We start from the raw sequence: 27,162 nt of genomic DNA on the forward strand, positions 1-27,162 counted from the left end.
CCATGGTGGAAAGGATGACATGTCCACTAGATCTGCCTACCAGGTCCTGCGTGGCCAAGCAGGTGCTATCAGAATCACTGATGCTCTATACTGCTTGATCTTGGCAATCAGTCAAGGGAGCAGAGGAAACGGTGGAAACACATAAGCCAGGTTGAAAGACCAGGGCGCTGCTAGAGCATCTATCAGTGTCGCCTTGGGATCCCTGGACCTGGATCCGTAACACGGAAGCTTGGCGTTCTGGCGAGACGCCATGAGATCCAGTTCTGGTTTGCCCCAACGATGAATCAGTTGTGCAAATGCCTCCGGATGGAGTTCCCACTCTCCCGGATGAAAAGTCTGACGACTTAGAAAATCCGCCTCCCAGTGCTCTACACCTGGGATATGGATAGCTGATAGGTGGCAAGAGTGAATCTCTGCCCAGCGAATTATTTTTTAAACTTCTAACATCTCTAGGGAACTTCTCGTTCCCCCTTGATGGTTGATGTAAGCTACAGTCGTGATGTTGTCCGACTGAAATCTGATGTACCTCAGAGTTGCTAACTGAGGCCAAGCCTGAAGAGCCTTGAATATCGCTCTTAGTTCCAGAATATTTAATGGAAGGAGAGACTCCTCCAGAGTCCACGATCCCTGAGCCTTCAGGGAGTTCCAGACTGCACCCCAACCTAGAAGGCTGGCATCTGTCGTAACAACTGTCCAATCTGGCCTGCGAAAGGTCATACCTTTGGACAGATGGACCCGAGATAGCCACCAGAGAAGAGAATCCAGGAATTTAGAAGCTTTGATAACCTGGACTCCGTCAGGTGAATTTTCATTTCTACAGAATCTATCAGAGTCCCTAGAAAGGAAACTCTTGTGAGTGGGGATAGAGAACTCTTTTCCTCGTTCACTTTCCACCCATGCGACCACAGAAATGCCGTATGAGACTTGGCAATTTGGAAGTTTGACGCCTGTATCAGGATGTCGTCTAAATAAGGGGCTACTGCTATGCCCCGCGGCCTTAGGACCACCATAAGTGACCCTAGAACCTTTGTAAAAATTTGTGGGGCTGTAGCTAATCCCAAGGGAAGAGCTACAACTGGTAATGCCTGTCTTAAAAGGCAAACCTGAGAAACCGATGATGATCTTTGTGTATCGGAATGTGAAGATAAGCATCCTTTAGATCCACTGTAGTCATATATTGACCCTTCTGGATCAGTGGTAGGATGGTACGAATAGTTTCTATCTTGAACGACGGAACTTTGAGGAATTTGTTTAAGATCTTTAGATCCAAAATTGGTCTGAAGGTTCCCTCTTTTTTGGGAACCACAAACAGATTTGAGTAAAAACCCTGTCCCTGTTCCTCCTTTGGAACTGGATGGATCACTCCCATAACTAGGAGGACTCGTACACAGTGTAAGAATGCCTCTCTCTTTATCTGGTGTGTAGATAATTGTGAAAGGTGAAATCTCCCATTTGGGGGGGAAGCTTTGAAGTCCAGAAGATATCCCTGGGATATAATTTCCAACGCCCAGGGATCCTGAACATCTCTTGCCCACGCCTGGGCAAAGAGTGAAAGTCTGCCCCCTACTAGATCCGTTCCCGGATAGGGGGCCGTTCCTTCATGCTGTCTTAGAGGCAGCAGCAGGCTTTTTTACCTGCTTACCTTTTTTCCAGGTCAGGTTTGGTCTCCATACCGTCTTGGATTGAGCAAAAGTTCCCTCTTGTTTATTATTAGAGGAAGTTGATGCCGCACCTGCCTTGAAGTTTTGAAAGGCACGAAAATTAGACTGTTTGGCCCTAGATTTGGACCTGTCCTGAGGAAGGGCATGACCTTTTCCTCCAGTGATATCAGCAATAATCTCCTTCAACCAGGCCCGAATAGGGTCTGCCCCTTGAAGGGAATGTTAAGTAGCTTAGATTTTGAAGTCACGTCAGCTGACCATGATCTAAGCCATAGCGCTCTGCGCGCCTGTATAGCAAAACCAGAATTCTTAGCCGTTAGTTTAGTCAAATGAACAATGGCATCAGAATAAAAGAATTGGCTAGCTTAAGTGCTCTAAGTTTGCCAAGTATGTCATCCAATGGAGTCTCTACCTGTAAAGCCTCTTCCAGAGACTCAAACTAGTACGCCACAGCAGCAGTGACAGGGGCAAAGCATGCAAGGGGCTGTAGGATAAAACCTTGTTGAATAAATATTTTCTTAAGGTAACCTCTAATTTTTTATCCATTGGATCTAAAAAAAAAAAGCACAACTGTCCTCGACAGGGATAGTAGTACGCTTTACTAGAGTAGAAACTGCTCCCTCCACCTTAGGGACTGTCTGCCATAAGTCCCATGTGGTGGCGTCTATTGGAAAAAAAATTCTAAAAATAGGAGGGGAAGAGAACGGCACACCTGGTCTATCCCATTCCTTATTAATAATTTCTGTAAACCTTTTAGGTATTTGGAAAAACATCAGTACACACCGGCACTGCAAAGTATTTATCCAGTCTACACAATTTCTCTGGCACTGCAATGGTATCACAGTCATTCAGAGCAGCTAAAACCTCCCTAAGCAACACACGGAGGTGTTCAAGCTTAAATTTAAATGTAGAAATATTAGAATCAGGTATCTTTCCTGAGTCATTAACATCACCCACTGACTGAAGCTCTCTTTCCTCAGCTTCTGCATATTGTGAGGCAGTATCAGACATGGTTCTTAAAGCGTCAGTATGCTCTGCATTTTGTCTCACCCCAGAGCTATCTCGCTTACCTCTAAGTTCAGTTAGTCTGGCTAATACCGCTGACAGTGTATTATCCATGACTGCCGCCATGTCTTGTAAAGTAAACGCTATGGGCGCCCTAGATGTACTTGGCGCCATTTGAGCGGGAGTCCCTTAAGCGGGAGTCAAAGGGTCTGACACGTGGGGAAAGTTAGTCGGCATAACTTCCCCCTCGTCAGATTCCTCTGGTGATACATTTTTTAAAGACAGAAAATGATCTTTATTGCATAAAATTAAATCAGTACATTTGGTACACATTCTAAGAGGGGGTTCCACCATGGCTTTTAAACATAATAAACAAGGAGTTTCTTCTATGTCAGACATGTTTATACAGAATAGCAATGAGACTAGCAAGCTTGGAAAACACTTTAAATCAAGTTAACAAGCAAATATAAAAAATGGTACTGTGCCTTTAAGAGAAACAAATTTTGTCAGAATTTGAAAAACAGTGAAAAAATGCAGTAAATTAAACGAAATTTTTACAGTGTGTATAATAGGCTAACAGAGCATTGCACCCACTTGCAAATGGATGATTAACCCCTTAGTTCAAAAAACGGATAAAAAAAACGAAATAGACGTTTTTTAACAGTCTCAACCAACTGCCACAGCAAGCTGTGGCCCTACCTTCCCCAATAAACGACTTTGGAAAGCCTTTGGGCCCTTTAGAGATGTCCTATAGCATTCAGAGGGCCTTTGAGGGAAGCTGGATGTCACAGTTTGTAATTTTAACTGCACCAACTGTAACTTTTATACTACAACAGTGGAAATTGTTTCTAGTCAAAATTTAAGCCAGCCATGTGGAAAAAACTAGGCCCCAATAAAGTTTTATCACCAAAGCATATATAAAAACGATTAAACATGCCAGCAAATGTTTTATATTGTAAATATCATAAGGGTATTACCCCTGGGAGTAAGCATGATACCAGTCGTTATTAAATCACTGTATTCAGGCTTAACTTACATTAATCCGGTATCAGCAGCATTTTCTAGTGTTTTCCATCTCTAGAAAAAATTATAACTGCACATACCTGATAGCAGAATAAACTGCACGCCATTCTCTCGCTGAAGTTACCTCATCTGTGTAATCCCCTCAGACATATGTGAGAATAGCAATGGATCTTAGTTACAACCTGCTAAGATCATAGAAACCTCAGGCAGATTCTTCTTCTATTTACTGCCTGAGATAAAATAGCACAACTCCGGTACTATTTAAAAATAACAAACTTTTGATTGAAGAAAATAAACTAGCTATATTTAACCACTCTCTCCTACAACGTCCTTGCTTGTTGAGAGTTGCAAGAGAATGACTAGCTATGACAGTTAGGGGAGGAGCTATATTACAGCTCTGCTGTGGGTGTCCTCTTGCAACTTCCTGTTGGGAATGAGAATATCCCACAAGTAATGGATGATCCGTGGACTGGATACACCTTACAAGAGAAATCCTCAATTTTCAGAGCTAAATAACATGAAATGTGGAAATAATAAATAATAACAAACTTAAATTATGCTTACCTGATTATTTTCTTTTCTTCTGAACGGGGAGAGTCCACAGCTGCATTCATTACTTTTGGGAAATACAGAACCTGGCCACCAGGAGGAGGCAAAAACACCCCAGCCAAAGGCTTAAAGGGCCATGATACCCAAATGTTGAAACACTTGAAAGTGATGCAGCATAGCTGTAAAAAGCTGACTAGAAAATATCACCTGAACATCTCTATGTAAAAAAGAAAGATATTTTACCTCAAAATGTCCTAAGTATTCAAACCCCATTGCAAAGGACTTTAAGCAGCAAATCAGTATGTCTGTCCCGGGACAGCTAAGGGAGTGAGCTTTTGTGCACACTCATTATTTACCTTTTCAGTTTAAGGAAGTTTACTATGAAATCTCATGAGCGTTAAATGAAGTCTCATGAGATCACAGTAAAAGAGTTCATGACCTCAGCACTGCTAATGCTGATTGGCTGCTGTTCATTTCTTAATTTTTTTAAAAATATTTTTTTTTACCTGCAGCTGGGCAGCAGCTGAAGTATATTTTTTTACACAGAACTTACTCTCCTGAGCTGAGGAACTTGTGAGGTAAAATAGAGATGATCAGGTGATATTTTCCCATCAGCTTTTTACAGTTATACTGCATCAGTTTAAAGTGATTTAGAATAGGAGTATTATGTCCCTTTAAATACCTCCCCCACTTCCCTCATCCCCCAGTCATTCTGCCAAGGGAACAAGGAACAGTAGGAGAAATATCAGGGTGAAAAAAGTTGCCAGAAGAACGAAGAAAAAAAGAATTTAAGGCTGTCCCCGGAAAAAACGGGCGGGAGCTGTGGACTCTCCCCGTTCAGAAGAAAAGAAAATGATCAGGTAAGCATAATTTAAGTTTTTCTTCTTAAAGCGGGGAGAGTCCACAGCTGCATTCATTACTTTTGGGAAAACAATACCCAAGGTTATAGAAGACACTGAATGCAAATGGGCGGGAACAAAAATCCAGCCCAATCTGAGGGCACCACAGCCTGACACAACCCGGATAACCTGATAAAAAACTACTTCAGCACAAGCAGGAAGAACAAAAATATGGAAAGAGGACAAGGTTACTGACCATCAATTAGATCCATAAGGATCCCAGATAGAGATCACTCAAGATTCTGGACTCTACTGTGCACAAAAGCCTCTTAGGAGACCAAAGTTCCCTAAATATTCAAGGACAAAACAGAGAGAGAAGCCCCTAGCATAACTCAATTAAAAAAAAAGAGCAGCTACTAGGTTGCAAGAGGACAAAGTCCCGTAGAAAATACTCCACCGACAGAGGAGAGCAAAGAAAGGAAAAATTCCAGATCACCTCCTACACGGATCCAAAAGGAACCAATGTAAAGACTTAACCAGAACCGAAATCCCAGAAGGACAAAAAAACAAAAGGTAGAACAAGACTACGTTACCATATCAGCTAACTAGCACAGAGAAAACTGAACACCCGTAGGTCAGAAAAAAACCCAGGGAGCAGAACAGGAACGGAATAGTAACATTCGTTTATGCCACAAATGAAAGCCGCAGGCTTCCATCGGATAGGCAGTCAGACTAAACGTCAAACCATCGGAACTAGCCAACCGAGTAGCTATCAAACTTGCAGCAGGACATTCCTGGAAGGAACAAGAGAAAAAAACTCAGAAAGCAGGGCGGATCAAATCCCCCCCTGCAAGAAAATGGGATAAGGGAGGACAACACCCTGACCATAAGGAAGAACCGACTACCCTCTAAGGGAAGGTTCCCAAACCCACTGCAAGACCTCCTAACTCAAGTAAGGATCCTTCGGGAGAAAAAATACGTTGTCGATGCCCAAACAGGGCAGTCAGAAATCCTGACCCCCTACTCCAAAGGAACAGTCCTATCACAGAAGTGACTGTCAATATCCCAAAGGACAAAGAGATTAAAAAGAATCCCTGCATCGACAAGGCCCAGAGATCTGACACAAATCTCCAACCACGAGTATCTCAGGAAAAGAAAAAGGAAGGAGGCACCAACAGACGGAGATAATAACTCCAGATCCAGGATACCTATCCTCATTACTCCTCAGAAACCCGAAGGTAGGGCATACTGCAGACAAGAGGAACCATCGACCCACTGAACTCCTAGAGTTAGACGAGGAAAACTACCTCAGGAGGAGCCAAATAGAAGGAAAAACAAAGAAAACCAGGAATATCCCCCAGGAAAAACTCCTCCATCTCTCCTGAGAGAGAAAAAGAACCGCCCCAGTAGGAACAAGGAGATTTCCGCAGGACCGGGGAAACAAGCCTGCTACTGAACGCCGGCAGTTCTAAGACTATACAATCCTGAAAACAGAGTATTTAAAAGGCCAAGTCAAAGACAAGGACTATGTTAAAAAAACGGACCCCCAAAACCAGGTGCCGGATCAAGACCAAAAACCCTGCGAAACAACCACAAAGTTACCTGGAAATGAAATTTGCACCAAAGTTGATGCATGCCATACCCCCATGGGGTCTTGAGCTCTGATCTCACATGATGTATCCCAGTGGTAGTCCACTTAGCCCCAAAAAGGCCGGCAAGATAACGCCCACAAAGTTTGAAGACAAAGGAAAGACCCCAAAAGAGATCAGATTAACAAGATTGAGAGATATGACAGTCTCGAAAGATCCCGTCTGGATCAACTCTCAGAAAACCTACAGCTCAAGGAATTAACATTGAACTCCTATTGGTAGATGTTAAGAGAGACTGCAGAGGTCCCTAAGAACCTAGTCTCCGCAACCAAAACACTGAAGTCCTACCCCAAAAGGCAAGGGGAAACAAAAAGCATAGCCATCCTAAAAAAAAGAGGAGAAACACTGGCAAAAGATCTGAAAATCGGACAATCCAATTCACAAGGAGTACCCCTAGGGGGAACAATCGCCCCCTATACCAGGTACTGAAGATCTCCATGCAGTCATCTGATCCTCCGCTCACGGAAGGGAGGACACTAGTTCCTGTCCAAGGACTTCAGGAACTACAAACGTACTGCCATAGCAGAATTCTTAACCCCAGCAAACCACATAAGTAATGCAGGGACTGGCCAACATTGGACGCCCCACCAAGATGATATAAATTAGGACCAGCCTGATATCAAGGATAGGACATCCAATAACTTGTAATAAACAAGAAAAAAACAACCTCGGAATTAGAGGGAAGCAAACATAGTACCCAAACAGGGCCAGCCTGTTGTCAAGGATACAAAATGTCTGATATAACCTCAATGAACGGAGTGAACCAGTACCCAACCAGGACCAGCCTGCTGACTAGGGTACAAACAAACTGTCCAAGGGTTAACCGAAAGTTCTAACCTTAGCAGGTCTCGACTAAACAAACAGACAAACAGCAGACAATAAAAGCTCTAAGGCTCAAACATTGTCTTCCTAACATTTTTATTTAATTATTGTTTTTTTTTGTGTGACTTTCGCCGGAGGCATTAACCATCGCGACCATACATCGCTAGTATCAAAATCCCAGAAAATAAAAAGTTTCCGTAAAGGGGCACAACAGTCTTGAGCTCTGGAAATAAAAGAAACACATCCTAACCGGATCAAAAGAAGTAAGGCCGCACCCGCAGGTCAATGCGAAGAAAAGGAATAGAAAGACAAACAGGGCCAGCCTGTCAGAGACCTGATTCCTCAAGAGCTCATAACTAGGAATAGATCCACAACAAAAACAATTAGGAGTATGATCCACATTCCTCCACTCGTCTAGCGCTGTTCGCCATCAGAATCAGAATATTGAGGATACGGTGGCAAATGAAGACTTAAAGGGATGGTAAACTCCATATCAATTGATTATAGTATTGCTATTGTTAGATTACATTCGATTTAGACACTCAATTTCATGTAATGCTATGTATGTAAAATCACTTTCAAATCGTTATATAATAACTCTGTCTAATGAAGTCTACCTCCAGCCCCCTGTTACATCATATCGTTTGTTTATATTATTCTACCAATCAGTAAGCCTGTCGCCAGACAGGCTTACTTCTATGCAACACGATTTACGCAAGCGCAGTCTTGCATTCTTCTAAGAATACGCCCATCCAATCAGGAGCGTTTCAATGCGATGACGATTTTGCGCGTTCATGTATTTTGAAGGCATGCGCTGTTTCTATGATTTTACACACGGCACGCATAAGTAAATATTGAATCGTGTATTATTGTCAAACGATTCATTGTTTACTTAGGAATAATTGCAGTGGGTGGGGATGGTTAGCATTAATTGTATGCTCGTTTTACAAGGAACCGATTGCTCGCACACTCTCTCAAGTCAAACTTTTCCTTCAGACTGAAACAAGTAAACATTGAATCTCGTGACTCAATGTTTACTTGGTATACGTGATTTGCTCCAATGCGCATGCGTTAAAAATTTAAGTGTTGGGAGCGCGCAAATTGTCTGACGTGCAGAGAGGGTGGAGACTAGGTAAGCATCCAGTTTATTCAGGCAACTAAATAAGAGGGGTGGAGCGATGCGGTGCAACAATAGTTTGTCAATATCGATAAATTTTCATAAAAATACATATAAACATTTTGAAATGATAATGTGGTTTAATATATATAGTACTAAATAATCGAAATCTGTAACTTAGCAATAACGGAGTTTACCATCACTTGAAGTCCTCCAAAGCCTCCAGGACCTGCCTCAGCAGTACATGCAGGCGCGGCAGACTGACTCTAAAGCCAAAAATCATCCTCGACTGGGCATATGAGGGCCCCAATCCTGACGGCTGAACCCGTGAAGCCTCAGAGGGAACCGCTCACCCAGAGGAAAGACCAGTCTCACCGGGTGCCCCCAGTAAAAGAGGACATAGATAAGCTCTACGCTGGCCCTCAAGAAGCTGTAAATGCGGCAACGCCACCAATATGGCTATGCACAACCGAGCAGCAACCTCTGGTGGAAAGAAACCACAGAAGGGGTAATGGCATTTGGGACAACTGCCTGTGTAGGAACAGAACAAAAACAGGGAACACACCTCATGGGACACAGAATCCTCAGAGGCGGACGGCTCAGTGGACTCTAATATCTCCCCAGAGGGAGAGAAGAGCACTCTATTATGGCATATGGAACATCAATGATTGGGCTGGATTACCCGGGCCTCCGTGCAATCTAAGCCGGGAACAGAATCTGAACCCGAGAAATCCTCTTCAGAAAAATTTGAATCCTCCATAACTTGATCGGGCGAATTTGGACAAAAACAACTGGCACCTCACACCCTCAATGGCTGGGGCACTCACTTCCTCCTATCACCCAGACAAGTAGAGAACAGACCCTCTACACGGACATTCGGGCAAGAATACGTAAATAAGAAAAGAAAAAAACTTGACCACCCCCGGTCACGAGGTGCAACCCACAGGCCAAGGAAAAGCGTGCCAGTCCCTTTAAGAACTCCGTAGCTCTAAAAACCTATATGTTCCATAAAGGGCATGGACCCCAACATCACTACACATAAGCAGACATAATCACATAACAAACATGATTAAAGTCCCCCACTGTTCAATAACCTCCCTCAGGAGATATTAACCCTAGATTCCATAAAGATAATGGAGTCCCACTGAGATCCTGTGTTCTAGCATTATCTATAATTACATTATATTCCCACAGAGAAAGGAAAATGAAATGATCTTACCGGAATCTATGCCGTGGAACAGTAAAACGGTCCTTCAAGTTTGACAGATAGTAGCATCGCTTCTGATATGGACTTGAGTGAAAAAAGCAGGCAGCGAAACTCGTCAACGCATTGCTTATGGAGCTGTTAATATGAGTCAGGATGGTTTTGCAGATGAGGGAAGTGGGGGAGGTATTTACGCATTTGGCTGGGGTGTCTTTGCCTCCTCCTGTTGGGCCAGGTTCTGTATTTCCCAAAATTAATTAATGCAGCTGTGGACTCTCCCCGTTCTAAGAAGGAAATGTATTTCAAAGGTGTTTTTAACCAATAATAGCCGAAAACAACAGCAGAAAATTTAAACTCATTAAAATAATAGTACATTTTTTGGATGGCTATATCATTATACAGTTACAGTACATTTTAGTGCCCTGGGTTTTATTTCATTTGTGCCGACCCTTGGAGGACATCAGCCTGTTCTCCCACTGTATAGGTAAGTACCATCATTTTCAATATGAATTTTAAAGTGTTACTCTCTTTAATGTGATTTTTAAAATGACTAATATAAGATGATATTTAGACATAAACATGCAATGATCAGTCTATAACAATTTACCAACTCCTAGCTTTAGTTATTATACACTTACCTTTAGATAACGTAGTAGTACTATCCACAGGACTGGATACAGAACTTCTGACATCTGTATATAAATCCAATTCTGTGACACCATATGATACCTTTCTATAACCCCTGGCTGCAGCTGTTCTATAGCTCAAAGTCCCATGCACTGGAGATCTAGTTGTTAATGCAGCGGATGGTGTTCTTTGTGATGGTTGAATGCTGGCTGCTGGCTTATTCAATGTTTCATATAGTTTAGAAAAAGTTATTTGTTGGTTGCTTGTTAGACTGCTTGATGCATTGGTTGCATTATTTGTAGAAGTGATTGGCTGGCTTACAGGTGGAGCTGCAGTGGACACATTTTTAATGAAATCTGCATTAGCAAAAGTGTTTTGCTGTGGGTTGGATGAAGATGTAGAAGACACATTTGGAAATGTATTTGCTCCAGAGTTATTCTGCTGGCTGCTGGCTGGAACTGGAGTTTTTACATTATCTGTTGTAGAAGTGCTTTGCTGGACCATGGATGGTACTGAAGCAGACACGTTATTGGGTATATCTAATTTAGAATATATGGGGATGCTGTCCGAAACATTAGCATTGAGGGAAAAATCTGTTTTCTGTGCACTGATTGTAGCTGATTTATTTATTAGAGAAGATGATCCTACAGATATTGACGAGTGTCCAACAGATGAAGAACTTATAGGCACAGATGAATTTACTGTTGTAGATGTCATTACCGACTCACCTGCAATATTTGAGGAATGTGGTGACCCTTCTTCACCTTTTGCTTTGCTGGAGATAAATATTTTGGGCTGTTCTTCAAGGATATTCCAATGATCTTCATCACTATATTCATTATCTGTCCAATGACTGCTCAGTGCCTGGATCCCTGTTCATAAAAAAGCACACATTTATAACAGTAATATCGCTCTAACTTTGGGGTTGATCACATTATTTTAGAAAAGCTTAGCAAATGATTTCTCTACAAAAAAATGCCCATAAACTTTGATTTTGAATTTTGTAGAAAACTCATTAGATAGACATTTTTAAATTATTGAGACGAACCCCTTTATTATAAACAGGGTTTTAAAAGAAGCATCTAAAATAAAAACACTAGAAAGAATAAACTGTGCATTTTGGTATTTAAAGGGACAGTCAAATCAAAATAGACTTTGAAAATTCAGAAAGAATTGCATTTTTAAAACACTTTCCAATTTACTTCCATTATCAAATTTTGCACAATCTTTTTGTATTCACACTTTCTGGTGAACAAGATCCTACTGAGCATGTGCACAAGCTCACAGGGTATACATATACTAGTCTGTGATTGGCTGATGTCTGCCAAATGATACAGGGGAATGGAGCATGGGAGAACATTTTTTTTGTCAGAAAAAAAAATAATCTACTGCTTATTTGAAATTCAAAGTAGGTGTTAAATCAGTCTTTTTATTATGCACTTTAATAGTTAATGTGACTGAATTAGTAAAGTTTAACTCAGACTGCACATACAGTATCTGTTATTCAGTTATATAAGTTCAGTCCATAGCTGTGAAAAATTTACTGCAGTTTTGTTAAAAAAAAAAAGTAGGTATAACCTACAAATATGACAAAAATTTGAGTGGCCGGACTGTTATCCCATGGGCATTTGTCCGACTGACATTTGTATGACGGATAATATTCCGACAGACAAATGGCCATGGGATAACAGTCCGGCCATGAGATAGATTAGATAGATACAGTTTTACCCAGACAGAGAACCACAAGACGTGTAGGATGAGACCCATGGTTAGGTTCCCAGAGGCGGTTGCGGCGCCGGAGGCTCTGATTAGAACAGAGCACTCTGGAGCGTATCTGCCTTGGCTGAATTCGGAACATAGTCTCTTGGACATATGTCTGACGGACAAATGTGCTTCGGCATTCTGTCCGAGAATCAAAATTTGTGTGAAATATTTCCAACAAACAAACGGAAAATATGGCTGACTCAAACTCACCTCTCTATTTACTGTTCTTGTTAAACAGTACAATGCACACCTATAATATTTCTCAAGTAAAAGAAAAGCATTAAGGAAGCAAGGAGTTTACCATATAACCTATGTTAAATATGATTATGTTTTTAATAGATGGACAAAAGAAAATACAATAAAGGCTTCCTGATAACTGTTTACCGGCACATTTAAACTTACATATTAAGAGCACTAGTTTGGAAAGGTCTGGATAATTTTGGAACATTGTTTCTATATATAAAAATTTTTTTATTTTAAATTGTAATTTAATTTATAAACTGTGTTTATATGATTTTCTCTTAGAGGGGCAGTGAAGTCAAAATTAAAGGGACAGTCTAGTCCAAAATAAACTTTCATGATTGAGATAGGGTATGTAATTTTAAACAACTTTCCAATTTACTTTCACCACCAATTTTGCTTTGTTCTCTTGGTATTCTTAGTTGAAAGCTAAACCTAGGAGGTTCTGTCATCGTGCCAGGAATCAGACCGAGACGAGAAGTTCAAAAATAATCACACCTTTATTAATAGCAAAAAAAAAAAAAAAAAAAAGTCCACAAAACAAATAATAAGCCAGGAATCAAAACCAGAGCTGGTAGTCAGACGAGCCGAGTCAGGAGCCAAAGCGAGTAGTCAGACGAGCCGGAATCAGGAACAAGGAGAACAGCAGAGTCAGGAACAAGTCAGGGATCAGGAACCAGGAGGGACGTCAGACAGCGAGATAATAAACAGGAGCTCTCACAAACAGGTCTGAGACAACGCAAGGGCAAAGCATAATGAACAGAGGCCCTTTAAATAATAAGTGATGACATCACAATTCTGAGACTGCATCCTGTCTCACACTGATGATGAACACCAGTCTAGCCATAAAAGGAAGTGCAGGAAATGAGCAGCATCACACAGAATGCACCAAGTCAGCAAGATAGGTGAGTAAAATGGCTGCCAGCAACACATGGAATACAAAAGAGGGAAAAAACCCTGACAGTACCCTCCCCTCAACGACCCCTCCCCCGCGGGAGGACAAAAGGCTTATTGGGGAAACGGGCATGGAAGGCATGGAGGAGGCCCTAAAGTGAACCAAATACTGTACGCAGCCCCTGGACATACAAGAGTCAATAATACTGCTGACCTCATACTCCTCATGGTTGTCAAAAAAGATAGGACGGGGACGAGGCAACACAGTGGTAAACCGATTACAAACCAATGGTTTCAAGAGGGAGATATGAAAAACATTGGAGATGCGCATTGCAGGAGGAAGGTCAAAAGCGTAGGCCACAGGATTGACCCGTATTCGAAAAGGACCAACATAACGGGGAGCCAGTTTATTGAAAGGCACATGAAGGTTCAAGTTGCGGGAGGACAGCCAAACTCTCTCACCAAACTGGTAGGAAGGTGCGGGCAGACGCCTACGATCGACCTGGAACTTTTGGCGCTGCATAGAACGATGAAGGCAATCCTGAATCTGCACCCACGTGGAACAGAGATGCTCCTCCAAAGCCGGAATACCCTGAGACATAAATGAATCGGGCAACAAGGATGGTTGAAACCCATAATTCGCCATGAACGGGGATAACTTGGAGGAAGCATTAATAGCACTATTACAAGCAAACTCTGCCCAAGGTAACAGTTCAGACCAATTATTGTGGTGATCTGAGACATAGCAACGGAGGAACTGGTCCAGAGCTTGATTAGAACGTTCTGCAGCCCCATTGGATTGAGGGTGATATGCCGAGGAGAAGGAAAGCTGGATCCCCATTTGAGCATAAAAGGAACACCAAAATCTGGAGACAAACTGGCAACCCAGTTCCGACACTATCTCCTTGGGTAACCCATGTAAATGGAAGACCTCCCGGGCAAAAATTGAAGCAAGCTCCTGAGATTCTTCAAGGGAATGCAATGTGACATTTTAGAAAAACGGTCAACCACCATAAGGATAACAGTATTGCCATTGGAAACAGGGAGCTTGACAACGAAGTCCATGGAAAGATGTGTCCAAGGACACTCACCATTAGCAATAGGTTGAAGAAGACCCACAGGAAGACGTCGAGGAGTCTTATTCTGTGTACAAACTGAGCAGGAGGCAGCATACGCAGCAACATCAGAACGAAGACCTGGCCACCAGAATTGTCGAATGACAGACCAAATTATTTGGTTCTTGCCTGGGTGACCTGCGGCTTTAGGATAGTGGTAACTGTGCAAAAGTTTAGTTGGAAGATTCTCAGGAACAAAACACTTACCACTAGGTTTCTCAGGAGGTGCATTGGTTTGTGCAGCCAGGATCTCCTCCCCCAAGGGAGAAGTCAAATTAGTACGTATGGTAGCCAAAATATGGTCAGGAAGTATAACTGGAGTAGGTACAGACTCCTCCTTGGACAGAGGTGAAAATTGTTGAGAGAGGGCATCAGCCCTAACATTCATACTACCAGGCAGGTAGGAGACCACATAATTAAACCGAGACAAAAATAGCGCCCATCTGGCCTGTCGGGGCGACAAACGCTTTGCTTCAGATAGATAAGTTAAATTCTTGTGGTTAGTAAAAATGAGCACAGGCACGCTAGTACCCTCGAGAACATGCCTCCATTCCTTGAGTGCCAAAATTATGGCCAGTAATTCCCTGTCGCCAATTTCATAATTGCACTCCACTGGAGACAATTTCGTAGAAAAGAAACCACACGGATGCAAGGAACCGGCAGGCGTAGGACGTTGAGACAAGAGGGCACCTACTCCAGTCTCAGACGCATCGACCTCAAGAACAAAAGGCAGGACAGGGTTAGGATGAGCCAGAACTGGAGCGGCAGCAAAGGCAGTCTTAAGACTATCAAAGGTCTTAATGGCAGTAGGTGACCAATGGAGTGGATCATTCTCTTTACGGGTCATGTCTGTGATAGGTTTGACCAAGGAAGAAAAGTTTTTAATAAACTTTCTATAGTAATTGGCGAACCCCAAAAAACGTTGAATAGACCGAAGACCAACTGGGCGAGGCCACTGCACAACTGCAGATAACTTGTCAGGATCCATGGAGAACCCTGCAACAGAGATAACATAACCTAGGAAGGTTACTTGAATCTGATGGAACTCACATTTCTCGAGTTTACAAAACAGGCCGTTCTCACGTAGTCTCTGAAGAACCCGTGTAACATCACAACGATGAGCCTCAAGTGTGGGTGAGTGTATGAGGATGTCGTCTAAGTACACCACAACACACTGTTGCAACATATCTCGTAGGACATCATTAATAAATTCCTGGAAAACAGCAGGGGCAATACATAGGCCAAAGGGTATTACAAGATACTCATAATGCCCGCTCCTGGTGTTAAATGCTGTTTTCCATTTGTGACACTCCTTGATCCTAACGAGATTGTATGCTCCTCTCAAATCAAGTTTAGTAAATACCGTAGCTCCCTTGAGGCAGTCAAAGAGTTCCGTAATGAGCGGATTAGGGTAAGCATTCTTAATGGTAAGACGATTAAGACCCCTATAATCGATGCATGGTCTTAACTTTTTTTCTTCACAAAGAAGAAGCCAGCCCCTGCAGGAGAGCAGGATTTGCGGATGATCCCCCGCGACAGAGCATCGGCAACATACTCCTCCATAGCACAATTCTCTGCGACAGACAGAGGGTAAACCCGGCCACGAGGAGGAATGGCTATGGGTTGCAGGTCTATGGCACAATTGTAAGACCAGTGAGGAGGCAACGTACCAGCATGCACCTTGTCAAAAACGTCTAGGAACTCTTGGTACTCCTCTGGCAATTGAGATACAGAAGAAGTGCACAAGACTAACTGGTTTCCGAAGACAAGTGGAAATACTATGTGGAGACCACGACAAAATTTCGGACCTGCGCCAGTCGAGACGGGGATTGTGCTTTTGGAGTCAGGGATAACCCAGAACAACCAGAAAATGCGGAGAGTTTATCACCTGGAACTGGAGGGTTTCAAAATGGAGAGCCCCAACAGCCATGGATAACGGAGCAGTTTTGTGAGTAACAAGTGCGGGCTGAAGGGGCCTGCCATCAATGGCCTCAATAGCAAGCGGAACGGAACGAGGCAAAACAGGAATGGAGTGCTTTGATACAAAAGCACTGTCAATGAAATAGCCCGCAGCACCGGAGTCAACAAGAGCCTGGGTGACTATGGAGGAGTCCACCCAGGAAAGGACAACCGTGACCAAAGGTTTCTCCTTTAGCGGTTCCGGGGATGAGGATAAACCACCCAAGGCCTGCCTCCGACAGGACCTTAGGTGTGAGCGTTTCCTGGCTGGGTAGGACAAGACTTCAAAAGGTGGCCCTGTAACCCACAATAGAGGCAGAGCCCCTCCCTCCTCCTAAAGGCCCTCTCCACCGCGGAGAGACGCGTGAATCCCAACTGCATCGGCTCAGCAGTACCTGGTGACCCGGGACCAGGAGGCATGGGAGGAGAGGGAGGCATGGGTGGGAACGAACACATAGGAGACAATGGAACAGGAGGCTTCCGCAAGCGCTCCTTGAAAGAAGGCCTCTCTCTGAGTCTGATGTCAATTAGGATCAAAAAAGACACCAATGCTTCGAAATCCTCAGGTAAATCTCTGGCAGCAACTTTGTCTTTAATCGCATTAGAGAGCCCATGAAAGAAGGCGGCAACAAGGACTTCATTGTTCCAACCTACCTCTGCGGAAAGCGTACGAAACTCAATGGCATACTAAGCAACATATCTTGTACCTTGCTGAATGGACGAGTCATTTAGCAGCAGAGGAGAAGCGAGCCGGAACATCAAACACCCTTCAAAAGGAGGCCACAAATTCAGGGTAATTTGAAATCACAGGTTTATTAGTCTCCCACAAGGGATTAGCCCAGGCAAGAGCTGTGTCAGAGAGTAACGAGATGAGAAATCCCACCTTAGCTCTGTCAGAGGGAAACGCCTGAGGTAACATCTCAAAGTAAATGCTCACCTGGTTCAAAAACCCTCTGCACTGATTAGGATCGCCTCCATATCGCTGAGGTAGAGGTGCAGAACCGGACATGCACCTGGTAGGACTAGGTGCAGCAGCGGAAACAGGAGCAGCCATAACTTGCGGGACACTTTGGTCCAAATGTGCAGTACGAGTCAGCAGGGTTTGCAGGGCTAGTGCAAATTGATCCAATTGGTGATCCTGTTCATCTATCCTGTAAATTATGGCAGGTAAAGGTGGATTATTAGCGCCATCAGGATTCATGGCCCTTGCGTAATGTCAGGGTGCCAGGAATCAGACAGAGACGAGAAGTACAAAAATAATCAAACTTTTATTAATGGCAAAAAATAATAATAAGTCCACAAAAAAAAATAAGCCAGGAATCAAAACCAGAGCTGGTAGTCAGACGAGCCGAGTCAGGAGCCAAAGCGAATAGTCAGACGAGCCGTAATCAGGAACAAGGAGAACAGCAGAGTCAGGAACAAGCCAGGGATCAGGGACCAGGAGGGACGTCAGACAGCCAGGTAATAAACAGGAGCTCTCACAAACAGGTCTGAGACAACGCAAGGGAAAAGCATAATGAACAGAGGCCCTTTAAATAATAAGTGATGACATCACAATTCTGAGACTGCATCCTGTCTCACACTGATGATGAACACCAGTCTGGCCATAAAAGGATGTGCAGGAAATGAGCAGCATCACACAGAATGCACCAAGTCAGCAAGAGAGGTGAGGAAAACGGCTGCCAGCAGCACATGGCAAACAAAAGAGGTAAAAAAACCTTGACAGGATCATATGCTAATTTCTTAGACCTTGAAGACCGCCTTCTAAGCTGAATGCATTTTGACAGTTTTTCACCACTGGAGGGTGTTAGTTCATGTCAGTCCTATAGATAACACTGTGCTCGTGCACGTGGAGTTACCTAGGAGTAAGCACTGATTGGCTAAAATGCAAGTCTGTCAAAAGAACTGAAATAAGGGGGCAGTCTGTAGAGGCTTAGATACAAGATAATAAGAGGTAAAAAGTGTATTAATATAACTGTGTTGGTTATGCAAAACTAGGGAATGGGTAATAAAGGGATTATCTACCTTTTAAAACATTACAAATTCTGGTTTAGACTTTGGTTGAGAAGCATACCGAGGTAGGTTCAGAAGCAGAAGGCACTATTGGGAGCCAGCTGGTGATTAGTGGCTGCACATATATGCTGCTTCTGAGCCTACCTAGGTTTGCGCTTCAGCAAAAGATACAAAAATAACTTTGTGCTTCTCAAACTGGGGTTTGGGACCCACAAACTTTTTGGGGGTCCCCACAAGATTTGATAATGTACTGTGCACAGGGAGAAAAGAAAGCAAGAGTCGTCTCTGATACAACATAGGTTAAGCTGTAATTACTAACCAAACATCAGCCGAGAAGAAATTAGGTTGAAAGAATTAGGAGGTTGATATTGACCTCAACTTATTCTTCAAATGTACATTTTGTTTGGGTAAATGTCTGTGGCCTAGATTTGGAGTTCGGCGGTAGCCGTCAAAACCAGCGTTAGAGGCTCCTAACGCTGGTTTTGGCCGCCCGCTGGTATTTGGAGTCAGTGATTAAAGGGTCTAACGCTCACTTTGCAGCCGCGACTTTTCCATACCGCAGATCCCCCTACGCCATTTGCGTATCCTATCTTTTCAATGGGATCTTTCTAACGCCGGTATTTAGAGTCGTTTCTGAAGTGAGCGTTAGAGCTCTAACGACAAAACTCCAGCCGCCTGAAAATAGCAGGAGTTAAGAGCTTTCTGGCTAACGCCGGTTCATAAAGCTCTTAACTACTGTACCCTAAAGTACACTAACACCCATAAACTACCTATGTACCCCTAAACCGAGCTCCCCCCACATCGCCGCCACTCGATTAAAATTTTTAACCCCTAATCTGCCGACCGGAGCTCACCGCTATTCTAATAAATGTATTAACCCCCTAACTTAAATATAATTTACATCTAACGAAATAAATTAACTCTTATTAAATAACTTATTCCTATTTAAAGCTAAATACTTACCTGTAAAATAAATCCTAATATAGCTACAATATAAATTATAATTATATTATAGCTATTTTAGGATTAATATTTATTTTACAGGCAACTTGGTATTTATTTTAACTAGGTACAATAGCTATTAAATAGTTAAGAACTATTTAATAGTTACCTAGTTAAAATAATAACAAATTTACCTGTAAAATAAATCCTAACCTAAGATATAATTAAACCTAACACTATACTATCAATAAAATAATTAAATAAACTACCTACAATTACCTACAATTAACCTAACACTACACTATCAATAAATTAATTAAACACAATTGCTACAAATAAATACAATTAAATAAACTAGCTAAAGTACAAAAAATAAAAAAGAACTAAGTTACAAAAAATAAAAAAATATTTACAAACATAAGAAAAATATTACAACAATTTTAAACTAATTACACCTACTCTAAGCCCCCTAATAAAATAACAAAGACCCCCAAAATAAAAAATTCCCTACCCTATTCTAAATTAAAAAAGTTACAAGCTCTTTTACCTTACCAGCCCTGAACAGGGCCCTTTGCGGGGCATGCCCCAAGAATTTCAGCTCTTTTGCCTGTAAAAGAATAAATACAATACCCCCCCCCCCCAACATTACAACCCACCACCCACATACCCCTAATCTAACCCAAACCCCCCTTAAATAAACCTAACACTAAGCCCCTGAAGATCTTCCTACCTTGTCTTCACCATACCAGGTTCACCGATCCGTCCTGGCTCCAACATCTTCAACCAACCCAAGCGGGGGTTGGCGATCCATCATCCGGTGCTGAAGAGGTCCAGAAGAGGCTCCAAAGTCTTCCTCCTATCCGGCAAGAAGAGGACATCCGGACCGGCAAACATCTTCTCCAAGCGGCATCTTCGATCTTCTTCCATCCGGTGCGGAGCGGGTCCATCTTGAAGCAGGCGACGCGGATCCATCCTCTTCTTCCGTTGTCTCCCGACTAATGACGGTTCCTTTAAGGGACGTCATCCAAGATGGCGTCCCTCGAATTCCGATTGGCTGATAGGATTCTATCAGCCAATCGGAATTAAGGTAGGAATTTTCTGATTGGCTGATCGGAACAGCCAATAGAATGCGAGCTCAATCTGATTGGCTGATTGGATCAGCCAATCGGATTGAACTTGATTCTGATTGGCTGATTCCATCAGCCAATCAGAAAATTCCTACCTTAATTCCGATTGGCTGATAGAATCCTATCAGCCAATCAGAATTCGAGGGACGCCATCTTGGATGACGTCCCTTAAAGGAACCGTCATTAGTCGGGAGACAACGGAAGAAGAGGATGGATCCGCGTCGCCTGCTTCAAGATGGACCCGCTCCGCACCGGATGGAAGAAGATCGAAGATGCCGCTTGGAGAAGATGTTTGCCGGTCCGGATGTCCTCTTCTTGCCGGATAGGAGGAAGACTTTGGAGCCTCTTCTGGACCTCTTCAGCACCGGATGATGGATCGCCAACCCCCGCTTGGGTTGGATGAAGATGTTGGAGCCAGGACGGATCGGTGAACCTGGTATGGTGAAGACAAGGTAGGAAGATCTTCAGGGGCTTAGTGTTAGGTTTATTTAAGGGGGGTTTGGGTTAGATTAGGGGTATGTGGGTGGTGGGTTGTAATGTTGGGGGGGGTATTGTATTTATTCTTTTACAGGCAAAAGAGCTGAAATTCTTGGGGCATGCCCCGCAAAGGGCCCTGTTCAGGGCTGGTAAGGTAAAAGAGCTTGTAACTTTTTTAATTTAGAATAGGGTAGGGAATTTTTTATTTTGGGGGGCTTTGTTATTTTATTAGGGGGCTTAGAGTAGGTGTAATTAGTTTAAAATTGTTGTAATATTTTTCTTATGTTTGTAAATATTTTTTTATTTTTTGTAACTTAGTTCTTTTTTATTTTTTGTACTTTAGCTAGTTTATTTAATTGTATTTATTTGTAGCAATTGTGTTTAATTAATTTATTGATAGTGTAGTGTTAGGTTAATTGTAGGTAATTGTAGGTAGTTTATTTAATTATTTTATTGATAGGGTAGTGTTAGGTTTAATTATATCTTAGGTTAGGATTTATTTTACAGGTAAATTTGTTATTATTTTAACTAGGTAACTATTAAATAGTTCTTAACTATTTAATAGCTATTGTACCTGGTTAAAATAATTACAAAGTTGCCTGTAAAATAAATATTAATCCTAAAATAGCTACAATGTAATTATAATTTATATTGTAGCTATATTAGGATTTATTTTACAGGTAAGTATTTAGCTTTAAATAGGAATCATTTATTTAATAAGAGTTAATTAATTTCGTTAGATGTAAATTATATTTAAGTTAGGGGGGTGTTAGTGTTAGGGTTAGACTTAGCGTTAGGGGTTAATGCATTTATTAGAATAGCGGTGAGCTCCGCTCGGCAGATTAGGGGTTAATAATTGAAGGTAGGTGTCGGCGATGTTAGGGAGGGCAGATTAGGGGTTAATACTATTTATGATAGGGTTAGTGAGGAGGATTAGGGGTTAATAACTTTATTATAGTAGCGCTCAGGTCCGCTCGGCAGATTAGGGGTTAATAAGTGTAGGCAGGTGTCGGCGACGTTGAGGGGGGCAGATTAGGGGTTAATAAATATAATATAGGGGTCGGCGATGTTAGGGCAGCAGATTAGGGGTACATAGGGATAACGTAGGTTGCGGCGGTTTACGGAGCGGCAGATTAGGGGTTAAAAAAAATATGCAGGGGTCAGCGATAGCGGGGGCGGCAGATTAGGGGTTAATAAGTGTAAGGTTAGGGGTGTTTAGACTCGGGGTACATGTTAGAGTGTTAGGTGCAGACGTAGGAAGTGTTTCCCCATAGGAAACAATGGGGCTGCGTTAGGAGCTGAACGCTGCTTTTTTGCAGGTGTTAGGTTTTTTTTCAGCTCAAACAGCCCCATTGTTTTCTATGGGAGAATCGTGCACGAGCACGTTTTTGAGGCTGGCCGCGTCCGTAAGCAACTCTGGTATCGAGAGTTGCATTTGCGGTAAAAATGCTCTACGCTCCTTTTTTGGAGCCTAACGCAGCATTTGTTTGAACTCTCGATACCAGAGTTAAATTTATGGTGCGGCCAGAAAAAAGCCTGCGGAGCGTTAACAGCCCTTTTACCGCCAAACTCCAAATCTAGGCCTGTGTTTGTAAGAGAATGTGTGTGCATGTGTATGTATGCATATGTGTGTGAGAGAATGTGTATGTGAATGCATGTGCGTGTATGTATGAGTGTGAGAGAGAGAGAGAGAGAGAGAATGTGTGTGCGTGTATGTATGCATATGTATGTGTGTGTGAGAATGTGTGTGTGTGTCAAAATGTGTGTGTGTGAATGTGTGTATGTATGCATATGTGCATGTGAGAATGCATGTGCGTGTATGTATGCATGTGTGTGTGTGTGTGTGTGTGTGTATGTAGGCATAAGTGTGTGTGTGAGAATGTGTGCGCATATATGTATGCATATGTGTGTGAGAGAATGTGTATGTGAATGCATGTGCGTGTATGTATGAGTGTGAGAGAGAGAGAGAATGTGTGTGCGTGTATGTATGCATATATGTGAGAATGTGTGTGTGTGTGTATGTATGCATATGTGCGTGTGAGAATGCATGTGCGTGTATGTATGCATGTGTGTGTGTATGTAGGCATAAGTGTGTGTGTGAATGTGTGTATGTATGCATATGTGTGTGTGAGAATGCATGTGCGTGTGTGTGTGTATGTAGGCATAAGTGTGTGTGTGAGAATGTGTGCGCATGTTTGTATGCATATGTGTGTGAATGCGTGAGAATGTGTGTGTGTATATGTATGCATATGTCTGTGTGCGTGAATGTGTGTATGTATGCATATGTGTGTGAATGCGTGAGAATGTGTGTGCGTATATGTATGCATATGTCTGTGTGCGTTAATGTGTGTATGTATGCATATGTGTGTGAATGCGTGAGAATGTGTGTGCGTATATGTATGCATATGTCTGTGTGCGTTAATGTGTGTATGTATGCATATGTGTGTGAATGCGTGAGAATGTGTGTGCGTATATGTATGCATATGTCTGTGTGCGTGAATGTGTGTATGTATGCATATGTGTGTGAATGCGTGAGAATGTGTGTGCGTATATGTATGCATATGTCTGTGTGCGTTAATGTGTGTATGTATGCATATGTGTGTGAATGCGTGAGAATGTGTGTGCGTATATGTATGCATATGTCTGTGTGCGTGAATGTGTGTATGTATGCATATGTGTGTGAAAGAGAATGTGTCCATGTATGCATATGTGTGTGTGAGAATATGTGTGCTTGTTTGTATTCATATGTGTGTATATGTATGGATAGAACATAAAATTTTAAACAACTTTCCTATTTACTTCCATTATCAAATTAGCTTTGTTCTCTTGTTTTCCTACCTACCCTTTCACTCACAGATCCCCTTTCCAAACATCACTATTCTTTTCCTTATCACACTTCCTAACTCCTATTTGTCCCATTCCATGAGTGCATCGTATGATTTTTGTGCAATATCACATCATATTTTTTTAGACATATTGCTGGTAATTTTTGTTGCATCATGAGATGGGGCGTTACCCGCTGTGGTGCGCGGATGCGGATGATGGCCCATTCATGATTTTGGTCATAGAATGATCACACGAATACTATGTGTGTATATATAAATTTTTTAGATGACGCCTCAGTCCCCGCTACCCCTTTTGGGTGGATTGTTTGTTTAAACACCACTGATAGGCTTCAGCCTGTTCCCTTGGATACGCCTCTTAGAGCAAACAACCCTTTCTTTTCCGTTGTTTTTAGAACTTTACTTTTTTTCAATATATGCTTTACATGTTTTTCTATATGCCATTGATAACGAACAGCAGTGGTGGTCAATACTTTTAAAGCACTCATCTTTTAATATAACACACGCTGGAGCGTACACACGATTTAATAGTATCTGCATTCATCGTTTACGGTATGTTTTTGTTTTATATATTTTCTATCCATATATCTGAATGTTTTGTTTGTGTAGATACATTCCTATTGTGCTTAGAGGATTGTTGTTATAGTTGTTTTGTTTTATTTGTTTGTTTGGCATGACATCACTTCATTTGTCTGAACTGCTTTGTCCAGCCAGGTGTTTCTTGTTTCCTTTGAGTATTTGTTTGGTTATATATAGCAGGTTAATATCAACACTTTTATGAAGCCTGATGAAAACAGAATTTATGCTTACCTGATAAATTACTTTCTCCAACGGTGTGTCCGGTCCACGGCGTCATCCTTACTTGTGGGATATTCTCTTCCCCAACAGGAAATGGCAAAGAGTCCCAGCAAAGCTGGTCACATGATCCCTCCTAGGCTCCGCCCACCCCAGTCATTCGACCGACGGACAGGAGGAAATATATATAGGAGAAACCATATGATACCGTGGTGACTGTAGTTAGAGAAAATAATTCATCAGACCTGATTAAAAAACCAGGGCGGGCCGTGGACCGGACACACCGTTGGAGAAAGTAATTTATCAGGTAAGCATAAATTCTGTTTTCTCCAACATTGGTGTGTCCGGTCCACGGCGTCATCCTTACTTGTGGGAACCAATACCAAAGCTTTAGGACACGGATGAAGGGAGGGAGCAAATCAGGTCACCTAAACGGAAGGAACCACAGCTTGCAAAACCTTTCTCCCAAAAATAGCCTCCGAAGAAGCAAAAGTATCAAATTTGTAAAATTTGGCAAAAGTGTGCAGTGAAGACCAAGTCGCTGCCTTACATATCTGGTCAACAGAAGCCTCGTTCTTGAAGGCCCATGTGGAAGCCACAGCCCTAGTGGAGTGAGCTGTGATTCTTTCAGGAGGCTGCCGTCCGGCAGTCTCATAAGCCAATCGGATGATGCTTTTAAGCCAAAAGGAAAGAGAGGTAGAAGTCGCTTTTTGACCTCTCCTTTTACCAGAATAAACAACAAACAAGGAAGATGTTTGTCTGAAATCTTTAGTAGCCTCTAAATAGAACTTTAGAGCACGGACAACGTCCAAATTGTGTAACAAACGTTCCTTCTTTGAAACTGGATTCGGACACAAAGAAGGTACAACTATCTCCTGGTTAAAATTTTTGTTAGAAACAACTTTAGGAAGAAAACCAGGCTTAGTACGCAAAACCACCTTATCTGCATGGAACACCAGATAAGGAGGAGAACACTGCAGAGCAGATAACTCTGAAACTCTTCTAGCAGAAGAAATTGCAACCAAAAACAAAACTTTCCAAGATAGTAACTTAATATCTATGGAATGTAAGGGTTCAAACGGAACCCCTTGAAGAACTGAAAGAACTAGATTTAGACTCCAGGGAGGAGTCAAAGGTCTGTAAACAGGCTTGATCCTAACCAGAGCCTGAACAAATGCTTGAACGTCTGGCACAGCTGCCAGTCTTTTGTGTAGTAAGACAGATAAAGCAGAGATCTGTCCCTTTAGGGAACTTGCAGATAATCCTTTCTCCAAACCTTCTTGAAGAAAGGAGAGAATCTTAGGAATTTTTATCTTATTCCATGGGAATCCTTTGGATTCACACCAACAGATATATTTTTTCCATATTTTATGGTAAATTTTTCTAGTTACAGGTTTTCTGGCCTGAACCAGAGTATCTATCACCGAATCTGAAAACCCACGCTTTGATAGAATCAAGCGTTCAATCTCCAAGCCGTCAGTTGGAGGGAGACCAGATTTGGGTGTTCGAATGGACCTTGAACAAGAAGGTCCTGTCTCAAAGGTAGCTTCCATGGTGGAGCCGATGACATATTCACCAGGTCTGCATACCAAGTCCTGCGTGGCCACGCAGGAGCTATCAAGATCACAGAGGCCCTCTCCTGATTGATCCTGGCTACCAGCCTGGGAATGAGAGGAAACGGTGGGAATACGTAAGCTAGGTTGAAAGTCCAAGGTGCTACTAGTGCATCTACTAGAGTCGCCTTGGGATCCCTGGATCTGGACCCGTAGTAAGGAACCTTTTCTGACGAGACGCCATCAGATCCATGTCTGGAATGCCCCATAATTGAGTTATTTGGGCAAAGATTTCCGGATGGAGTTCCCACTCCCCCGGATGAAATGTCTGACGACTCAGAAAATCCGCTTCCCAATTTTCCACTCCTGGGATGTGGATCGCAGACAATTGGCAGGAGTGATCCTCCGCCCATTGAATTATTTTGGTCACTTCTTTCATCGCTAGGGAACTCTTTGTTCCCCCTTGATGATTGATATAAGCTACAGTCGTCATGTTGTCTGATTGGAACCTTATGAATTTGGCCTTTGCTAGTTGAGGCCAAGCTCTGAGAGCATTGAATATCGCTCTCAGTTCCAGAATGTTTATCGGGAGAAGAGACTCTTCCCGAGACCATAGACCCTGAGCTTTCAGGGATTCCCAGACCGCACCCCAGCCCACTAGACTGGCGTCGGTCGTGACAATGACCCACTCTGGCCTGCGGAAGCTCATTCCCTGGGACAGATGGTCCAGGGTCAGCCACCAACGGAGTGAATCTCTGGTCTTTTGATCTACTTGAATCATTGGAGACAAGTCTGTATAATCCCCATTCCACTGTTTGAGCATGCACAGTTGTAATGGTCTTAGATGAATTCGTGCAAAAGGAACTATGTCCATTGTTGCAACCATCAATCCTATTACTTCCATGCACTGTGCTATGGAAGGACGAGGAACAGAATGAAGCACT

At 42.5% G+C, this 27,162-nt stretch overlaps 1 protein-coding gene across 2 annotated transcripts in view; it reads right to left on the bottom strand.

Annotated features, from left to right (window-relative positions):
* LOC128664166 (protein mono-ADP-ribosyltransferase PARP12) overlaps positions 1-27,162 on the bottom strand; it is a 380,066-nt gene that overhangs the window by 238,225 nt on the left and 114,679 nt on the right. The window contains exon 5 of one of the 2 annotated variants that reach the window (XM_053718923.1): positions 11,261-11,368. In XM_053718923.1, coding sequence (XP_053574898.1) covers positions 11,261-11,368 — 108 coding nt within the window. Of the gene's footprint in view, positions 1-10,507; positions 11,369-27,162 lie in introns of both variants that reach the window. The other variant, XM_053718922.1, reaches the window with a different exon arrangement.

The sequence above is a fragment of the Bombina bombina genome, chromosome 6, assembly GCF_027579735.1.
Source record: "Bombina bombina isolate aBomBom1 chromosome 6, aBomBom1.pri, whole genome shotgun sequence".
Taxonomy (NCBI): domain Eukaryota; kingdom Metazoa; phylum Chordata; class Amphibia; order Anura; family Bombinatoridae; genus Bombina; species Bombina bombina.